At 47.5% G+C, this 9901-nt stretch overlaps 1 protein-coding gene across 1 annotated transcript in view; it reads right to left on the bottom strand.

Annotated features, from left to right (window-relative positions):
- Positions 1–9901, bottom strand: part of LOC119456860 (Down syndrome cell adhesion molecule-like protein Dscam2) — a 197658-nt gene that overhangs the window by 1878 nt on the left and 185879 nt on the right. The window contains exons 35-36 of the mRNA XM_037718677.2: positions 9194–9293; positions 7082–7131 (exon numbers count right to left, since the gene is read on the bottom strand). Coding sequence (XP_037574605.1) covers positions 7082–7131; positions 9194–9293 — 150 coding nt within the window. The remainder of the gene's footprint in view (positions 1–7081; positions 7132–9193; positions 9294–9901) is intronic.

Below are 9901 nucleotides of genomic sequence, written 5' to 3'. Positions count from 1 at the left end.
CTGCTGACCATTAGTTTAGATGTTTAAAAGAGTTACTTTTGTTATGTTCTGAGAACGAAAGGAGGGCAGAAATTACAGAGTAGATGAGTCTAATCATTGCCATACAGCACATTTGAGATGACATTGTTAGGCTAAAAAAGAAAGTGAAGATTGTTCAAAGCCCAAGGGACAATGTTCAGACAAGTCATTATACTACCCATCATTCGTACATTGAATGAAAGGCTGTACTGGTGAAGAGCATAGACACTAGTGGCAGATTTCCTTCTACAGTTAAACCTGCTTATAACGAACCTCCATATAACGAATTCCTGGATATAACGAAGTTTTTCGATTCCCCGCCGTTACTCCATAGAAGCACATGTATTTGAGAGCTCTACGTAACGAAGTGGCAGCGGGAGACCCCCTCGATATAACGAATTTTCCCCTCCGACCACCTAGAGATTTCGCCCCAAATTTTGTCATTTTTGCGCGAGCAGCAACCGGAAGCACCTTCTCCGCCGCGATGGAATGCGAAGCGAGCGCACGTGTGCATGCGTGCGTGTGCGAGGCGGCCCTGCATCCCTCGACCCGGCGATCTTGCCGCCGCGGGCGTGACCTTTCCCCCTCCCTTCATTCGAATCTGATCCTGCCGCTTGCTGCAGCTGGCCTAGCCCGCCAAGCCGGCACTCTCTCCTTTTCCAGCTGATGTTGCCGACGCGCTGGTACACGCTGTGGCACATCAGACTCGATGACTGTCAAACGCTGGCGGCGTGTGGAAGCACCGCTTCTCCAGCGAGCGAAGTGACCTCACGCGCTGTCAAACGCTGGCGGCGCGTGGAAGCACCGCTTCTCCAGCGAGCGAAGTGACCTTCGTGCTGTTGTCTATCGCTTCAACACAAACTGAGCGCCGAGAACACACAGCACGCAGAAAGCTACGAGCCGCCGACGCACCTACACTGCTATACTCTGCCCCAACGCAGATCGCTTTCAAGATACGGCCTGCGCGACCGCGCGCCGCCCCGCTATCCCTCCCCCCTCGCGTCCTCGCCGGTGCCTCGAGCGCAACGGAAGGCGCGCTTCCTCCCTGCTTTTCTTGCGCGCGCGAGATTTAGACGCGGTCGTCGGCTCCCCTCGCACGTTTTCACTCGCACATACAGCATACGGCGCGCGGCGACTGCGTTATCGCCCTTGGACTTTAGGGCACGGCCACGCTAGCGGCAAGAACACGCAGCAAAAACGCGCGTCAGATGCGCGCGGCAAAAGCGGCAGGAATCGGGGGTCTTGCGGCGTGCCGCGCGAAATGTGTTCTGGCACGTACACACTAGCGGCAAGACGCGCGCCGCGAAAGCAGCCGCGAAACGGGTTTTTCTTGCCGCGGCATGGATCGCTCCTGGACCGATTTCTTGCGGTTTGCCGCGTGCCGCGGATGCATGAAGGAGACCAATGAGAGCGGCCCGCTTCCGTGACGTGCGCGCGGGAAACTGGTGCCATGCGGACCCGCCCGACCGCTTGTTTCTAGTTTCGCACTATCATCTGCACGCGTCAGCTCCCGGATAGTTCGAGAAGGGGAGAGGAGTCCAGTCTGTCACGTGATTGCCGCAGCGGCGCGCCGCCGGTTGGTGTGGCCGCCCTGCCGCTGCTGCGTTTTGCCGCCGGCGGAGCGCCGCGCGCGTTTTGCCGCTAGTGTGTACGTGCCATTCGAGATCCATTTCTGCCGCGAGATGAAGAACCAATCAAGAGCGACGTCACGGAGCCATCACAACCGGAACGCCGCCGGTCCGCGCCGGGTTTTCAATCGACGATCGTCGTCTCTCGCACGAAACAACGAGCGCTCGCGGTGTTGCTCGCCCGTTCGGAGAGCGCGGGAGATCTTATCGCGCTGCCGCGCGGCGAGACGCGCGTGCCACGGTGGCCGCGCGGGCTGACGCGCGGCAACTTGCCGCTCGCTGCATGACGCGCGCGTTTTTTGCCGCTAGCGTGGCCATACCCTTATATACGGAATATCTATGAACCAAAACCAATTTTATGGCCACAACGCGTCATGGACACCATCTTTATATAGCAAATACGGATCTCAAGGGCCATACTTTTGCTGGCGGAAACCGAAAATACGTCATAGTTGTCGCCCCCGGCACTTTGGGCGGCAAATGCCATCGTCAAGCCACCAAGCCAAGCGACATGAAAAGTCAAAATGGCCGCTCGGGCCGGCGCGGGGTGGCAGTTCGCAACGTATGATGCGGGAACGGTACCACAGTTGCGACGCAACAGCGGGGTTACCAATGCATTGAGTTCTATGGGAGCTGTGCCGGGACCGGTCGAAAACGACGTCACAGCCGGGAAAACGCAGCCGCCGGGAACGTAACAGCGAGGTTCTACTGTAACTTTATACGACGCTACGACGCCATCGTGACGCTCGCTCTTCGTTTCCGATGCCTCGCGCTTGTGCGAAACGACACGCGTCCACGCATCCGGTACCTGGTGTGACATTCCGAGGATGAGTGCTTCGACGAAAACGGAAAACGGGTGCGCGTTACAATTGAGGGCGCGTTAGAATCGAGTAAATACGGTAAACGTTTATTTTTCGAATTTTCGTGCCGAACCTGCATACAATGAAATCCTTTTTATAACGAAGTTTTTCGGGAATTTGTCAATTTCGTTATATCCAGGTTTAACTGTAGTATTTTTAGTGTGAGAACTTATGGCCACAAGTGGGAGGATATCGAAAGCTGAATTGCCATATCAAGAGGTACCCTGTATGGGTTGAACACCAAGCACAGACTGACATTGCAATCAGCCTTTTTTTTCCAGGGAGGAAGAGCGCCTAAGTGAATGCCCTTGCATGACTCGTTTCCTGAGTTACCCATGAATAAAAAAAAAGACGCTTAGGTATATGCCTGATGCAGCATGGCACCTTGTCCTTGTAACATCTGATTTACACCCAGCTGCTGGAGACAATTGCACTTCTATGGATCTCTTGGGCACACATGAATGAAGTCTGTTCCCCGCACTAATGAAATCGTAAATGTAGTATATGCCATTACATGAAGTATGGTGCAAACAGGCATACAGGACGGCTGAGGACATGAAGACGACGTCCTGGGGTGCCCGTTTGCGCTATACTTTGCATGCAGTGCTTACTAGCCCACCAGTCTGTTCTCTATATGCCATTGCATCACTGCCAGAGTGGCGATGCCTGCTGCCTTTCATGAAAAAGGCCGATTCGCATTTGTGCACTTAGGCTCTGGCATTTGGGCTCTCTGCTCATGTGTCTAAATATATGCCTGCCTTCACACATATCAGTTCAAGTACATTCAAATGTCTACACCAGGTGTTTTTCTTTAGCTGCACCAAATTTTGAAAAATCGCCTGTGGCAGATAGCACAATTATAACCCTTGCACAAAGTTACTCGATGAGGTGGGCATTACTTCTAGAATTCAAAATGCTTAATTGAATAATTAACATAATTGTACTAATTGACATTCTAATTAATACATTATGGCACATATTGTAATTTACTAATTGTGGCCAGTGAGTTCGTAAGACGTGTCCACATGAAAGGAATTCTCATGAGTGCACCAGTTTCGACATAATAATTTTCGATGTGTGCAACAAAATACATGGCCATTCCAGTTATTTCTGTGCTTCACTGCATAAAACTGTTTTCATAAAAGTGGAACACCACTGCATCTTTACTGCAAATTTGACGCCACATATCTCGAAACAGGTGCCATCCTTATAATTTGTTCCAAGTCAATATATATTGCCTTGCGAACGTTCTCACTAACTACAACTCACAAATTGCAATATGTGCATATTAATTATTAAACTACTTAATTAGTGAAATTTCGTTAATTAGTCAATTACGCATTTGATTGCATGTGAAATTGCCCACCCTCGTGGATTGCCCGCCTCGATTAATTTACTGTGAGGGCTAAATTTTTCCTACCTGCCATAGTTGATTTCTTAAAATGTTGCATGAATGAATTATCGCATGTAACAAAGTTAATCAAAAACGTTTCACATATATCAGCATGCATTGAAGATATACCTATAATGAATATCGGATATAGCAAAGGTACTTTCATGTAGAATGCCATTTTGTTGTCTCCAGGTTTGACTATGGAAAAGCGTATTACATCTATTGACATGTAAGTATGTCTATTGGTATGTAAGTATGGTTTGGTTAGAATAACCATTTCGCTTCGCTCTTGCTTTCACGACTTAAGAAAAGAGATTTCAGTGAAATTTGTTAAAAACTGCTGTGATACGGCTTTTTCCCCCCTTTTTTTCTGGGTTTTTGTGGAAATATCTGGAATTAACTTGTTTTGAATTTAGTTGACCATGTGGATGCAGTGAATTGTTTAATTTTTTTAATGTGTATTAAACGTTGTGAAGCTTGATATTACTATTAAATATTTATCTGAAGTTAAATAAGTGCCTGGCATTTCCATCCTCATTCAACGTAAAAGCTGTCACTTTTAAAAGACTTCCTCCTTCCTAGGCTGTTAAATGTTTCAAGCAAAACACTTTTGCTAAATTGGGAAACTTGATTTTTTATTTATGCTCGTGCCTTAAAATGGACGCTAAAGAGAAACACAAAATCGTTCTGCGGTAATAAAATATTATTTGAAAACCTTATTTTCATTAATTTCACGGTAAGAGATTTACTAGATAAGAAAAAAGACAAACCTCCATTATAAATTTCCGTGCAGACCGCAGCGCTGGTTGTGATGTGAGCACTGTGATGTTTTGAAATATTTTTCGTATGTGTGTGGTTGTGGCGCACTAAAAGTTATCGAAACGTAGCATTAAATCGAACATGAATTGGCACATTTGAGCGGACACCAGCGAGTTACAAGTGTTAAGGTGTTTACTGACAGGGTCCGCAAGACAGGAGAGGTCGAACTCATTGTGTATCAGTAAATTACGCTTCTACAATAACTAAGTGGCTACTCCTACCATGAGAGGGAGCTTGATAAGATAGAAAAGGTGCAAATACGGAAGACTGATGGTGACCTTGCTTCGAAGTTTTCTCACCAGGTCAGCAGCACGTCATAGAATTTTGACAGTGTCTACACGGGATTAGTTATCTACAGTTAAACCTGGATATAACGAAATTGACAAATTCCCGAAAAACTTCGTTATAAAGAGGATTTCCTTATATGCAGGTTTGGCACGAAAATTCGAAAAAGAAACGCTTACCGTATTTACTCGATTCTAACGCGCCCTCAGTTGTAACGCGCACCCGTTTTCCGTTTTCGTCGAAGCACTCATCCTTGGAATGTCACACCAGGTACCGGATGCGTGGACGCGTGTCGTTTCGCACAAGCGCGAGGCATCGGAAACGAAGAGCGAGCGTCACGATGGCGTCGTAGCGTCGTATAGTGTTACAGTAGAACCTCGCTGTTACGTTCCCAGGGGCTGCGTTTTCCCGGCTGTTACGTCGTTTTCGGCCGGTCCCGGCACAGCTCCCATAGAACCCAATGCATTGGTAACCCCGCTGTTGCGTCGCAACTGTGGGACCGTTCCCGCATCATACGTTGCGAACTGCCACCCCGCGCCGGCCCGAGCGGTCATTTTGACTTTTCATGTCGCTTGGCCTGGTGGCTTGACGATGGCATTGGCCGCCCAAAGTACCGGGGGCGACAACTATGACGTATTTTCGGTTTCCGCCAGCAAAAGTATGGCCCCTGAGATCCGTATTTGCTATATAAAGATGGTGTCTATGACGCGTTGTGGCCCTAAATTAGTTTTGGCTCATAGATATTCCGTATAAAGTCCAAGAACGATAACGCAGTCGCCGCGCGCCGTATCTCTATGTGCGAGTGAAAACGTGGAGCCGACGACCGCGTCTAAATCTCGCGCGCGCAAGAAAAGCAGGGAGAAAGCGCGCCTTCTTCCGTTACGCTCGAGGCACCGGCGAGGGAGCGAGGGGGGAGGGATAGCGGGGCGGCGTTGTACTGTACTCTGGCATCAACTGCGTACTGCGAGGCGGTGCGCCGCGGGCCGTATCTTGAAAGCGATCTGCGTTGGGGCAGAGTCTAGCAATGTAGGTGCGTCGGCGGCTCGTAGCTTTGTGCGTGCTGTGTGTTCTCGGCGCTCAATTTGCGTTGAAGCGATAGACAACAGCACGAAGGTCATTTCGTTCGCTTCTCTAGCGGCGCTTCCACACGCCGCCAGCGTTTGACAGCGCGTGTCCGCGCTCATCGAGTGTGATGTGTCACAGCGTGTACCAGCGCGTCGGCAACATCAACTGGAAAAGGAGAGAGTGCCGGCTTGGCGGGCTAGGCCAGCTGCAGCAAGCGGCAGGATCATTCAGGTTTGAATGAAGGGAGGGGGAAAGGTAACGCCCGTGGCGGCAAGATCGCCGGGTCGAGGAATGCAGGCCCGCCTCACACACGTGCGCTCGCTTCGCATTCCGTCGCGGCGGAGAAGGTGCTTCCGGTTGCTGCTCGCGCAAAAATGACAAAATTTGGGGCGAAATCTCTAGGTTGTCGGAGGGGAAAATTCGTTATATCGTGGGGGTATCCCGCTGCCACTTCGTTACGTAGAGGTCTCAAATACATGTGCTTCTATGGAGTAACGGCGGGGAATAGAAAAACTTCGTTATATCCAGGAATTCGTTATATGGAGGTTCGTTATAAGCAGGTTTAACTGTATGAAGAATGACTATGTTGCATTTTAAAAGGCGTGTGTTTCGTTCAAAATGTGGTGCCATTTTCGCGGCTTTCCGCTTCCCTTACCAGACGGCGTCGGCATATTTTAATCGCGCACTCAAAACTGCCATAGCGCCTCTTCGCCAGTGCTGCTTTCCTAACTGCTGAGGCCATCATGGGGAACCACATCACTTTATGCACCGTCGCTTTTCACAGAGGGTCAGCCAGAGGTTAGGCGCGGGCAGTGTTGATAAGCCGGTGCTCGTGCCAGAGCATGAAATAAATTAATTTATAAATTCATTCAACTGCAATGATTGTTCCTGTATGCTGTTGACTGTTATGGACTGCTGAGGGCCAACCTAGGGTGCTCTGAAGCAATGTCGCGCCAGTTGAACCCCAACAGAAGATGCACACAAGTCGGCACAGAAACAGAATACATTGTTACCTTGTACATCACTGCGTAGTTCTTCTCCGCTAAAGAAGTACGTCTTCTCTCTGGAACGATTAAGCAGAAATTATTGGTGACTGCAAAATATCTCATGCACCACATAAATTAGAGGGTATGCAGGCATGTTTTTATGTAATTACAGTTGGATGTGTTTCAGATACGGTGTAAAGTATGAGTTGACACTTGATTACACACTGTACATGTGTACATACAGAGTGCTTATATTGTAGCTGTGGGCTTGCTCATTTAGTCGCTCACGTTTTTCGAAATTAGAGTTCGCCACATTTATGTGCTTTGAACATTTAAATGCAACGGAACGTTCCTTTAGCTACGAGTTTTGGAATAGCAGGTTCTTCAGTAGCCAAATTTGCCATTTTCTCGCAGTTAATAAACAAAGAACAATGTGTGTTTATGAACTTGAACCTGTTCTATCTTTCACAAGGAGTGCAGCCGACCTGAAAATTAAATTTTAATATAAATTAAAAAGGTAGAGTGGCTTTCTTATGAAAGATAGTGAGGTTCACTTTATCGCATAATTGTTTAGGAAGGAAATGTAGACCATGAGGTAGGTTTGTACATGCACCTATCTGGTGTGCACTGAGTCTGCAACAATGCTTCTTACTCTCGTCTATGTAATACCAGTGGCTTCAAAAGACATATTTTGAAAGAAGATATTGCAGTAAGCCAATCGTGGTACTTCAGGCTTTGTTTTATGTGGCACGCATAAGAAATTGTGCGATATTCAGTGATGACCAATATAGTTATCAAATGTTCACCTAGTAGCCTTAATTATTTTAGAGCATACATTGCAATTGCAGATTTGAAATTGGTCAGTGTTTATAGGCACGTTTATTTAGTAGGAACCTTAGGCCGGTACCAGTTTTGACACATTTTACCAAGATATCCCACGAAATGCATTGCAATTTCAGTAGGGACAACTGGGCGAGTGGGTGTAGTAATGTGATAAAACATTGCTGTTCTGCACGTGTGGTGGGGTAACCTGCGCGTTACGCGCGGATAAACATGGTAACGTAGGGTATAAACCCACGTGGACACTGAAAAAAACCTAGTATTCCCCATAACTCCTATATATCCAATAACATCATATGACATACGAGAAAAACGGGTTTTTGTATGGGATCCTGTATGTTTGATATCGGATTATTGGATATGGTAGTTAAAGAGCATATAGATTTTACAATAGGGTTTGCATGACAAAAGTTGCTCATTTTATAAAATAAACTTCCTTCTCTAGCAGCAAAGTGAAATTAACCGCCCACTATATGAATGTACTAAGGACAGCTGCGCTAAGATGGTGGATCTAATAAAAGACTAATGCAAATAGTCGAAATATGCGCGCTAGTGGGTGTTCTTTTCCAGTGGCGCACCGACCGGGGGGGGGGGGGGGTTGTAACCCCCCCCCCCCCCCCCTGAGGCCGAGTTAACTCCCCCTTTTGTTTAACCCCTTTTCTTTCCTTGCGCCTTTGAGTACTGCAACTAAGATGTCAGACGCGAAATCGTCTGCACACTAGCAAACTTGCGCAAAAAGCGCATTTTTTGACAATTTCCCGTGAATAAATTGAAATTAGTGCTGTTTAGATGGTATTGGCAAACTAAGGCAAACTGTCAATCCCCCCCTGGCAGATATTCTGGGTGCGCTACTGTTCTTTTCAATAGCGCATAACTTTCGTTGATGGGCCAGTTCCGCAGCAATGAATCAATCCCGAAGGAGATTTAGAAGACGGCGAGTGAAATCTCCTTGTTAAGGAGATTTCACTGACCGGCTAAACGCCAGCAAAATGTTAATGTTACACGTAGTGGTTATTGAAAGGCACAGCGGTCTGTAGACATTATAGAGCTGAGATAGCCGGGCGCATAGACATAAATATGGAATCGTCTACGGCTCAGAGGATGAACGGAAATAAGGCGCAAACACAACGTGGTGAAAAAGGCTCGGCTCTTGTGTTGTTCTAAACAGCCCGCTGCCAAGTGATTATTGGAACACTTTTGCCACGGCCAATCGTTAAAGAAAAATGAAGGAAGAAATGAATGGATATTACAAATGCGGGGTGCTGTCACAATGATTGTGCGCAAGAAGTTCGAACTCACACCATGGTGGATCCCGAGTTTGCGAAGTTACTGTTGCTTCTTCGTGATCGTGACCACCGCGGTGACTCGTCCCCATCAGTCTCCATTTCCAGGGTGGACTCTGCGTGTCGAAAGAGAACGGCGAATTAGCCTTTGCACTATACGTTAGCTCAGCGTTGGCTGCAAGTGCTCGTTGTTACATGTGATGGAGGTTGAATTATTGCATTATTAATGCGCTTTTGCTGTTAACAAATGCATGGAATGATGCTGCGAAGAGTGCTTATCGTAGGGCAAGCCAGGTAGGCGTACTGCTTTTTGACATATTCACCGCTATTTATCGTGCCTTAGAGTTTGGCAGTAACACTTACGCTGCAGTGCACACCAAATGCTTTGCATTTTATTGTCTCACGGTTCCTTTTCGAGTATTCATTGTAGCACGTATTAGTACTGCTTTATTGCTACCTGCGAACCGACTGAAAAGTTACTACCCTTTACGCCAAACAGTCACCACCAGTGGCGGCAACGCCGCTATACTTTGTAATGGAACTTGCGTGAATGGGCATATAAAATTGGAATACGCGTGAAACTGTTCTGCGAGAAAATGGTAAGCTAGCTACGGAGAACAACAAACTATGCCTGCGTTACGCCTCTTCGCCGTGCTTTAGAAACAAACCGCAGATACGCATCGGTGCACAAACACACGCATAAAGGGCGGAGAGCCGTTAAAGC

Source organism: Dermacentor silvarum, chromosome 6 (assembly GCF_013339745.2).
Source record: "Dermacentor silvarum isolate Dsil-2018 chromosome 6, BIME_Dsil_1.4, whole genome shotgun sequence".
In the NCBI taxonomy this organism is placed as follows: Eukaryota; Metazoa; Arthropoda; class Arachnida; order Ixodida; family Ixodidae; genus Dermacentor; species Dermacentor silvarum.
The sequence above is the reverse complement of the archived record's forward strand: the minus strand, read 5'-3'. Positions and strand labels throughout refer to the sequence as shown.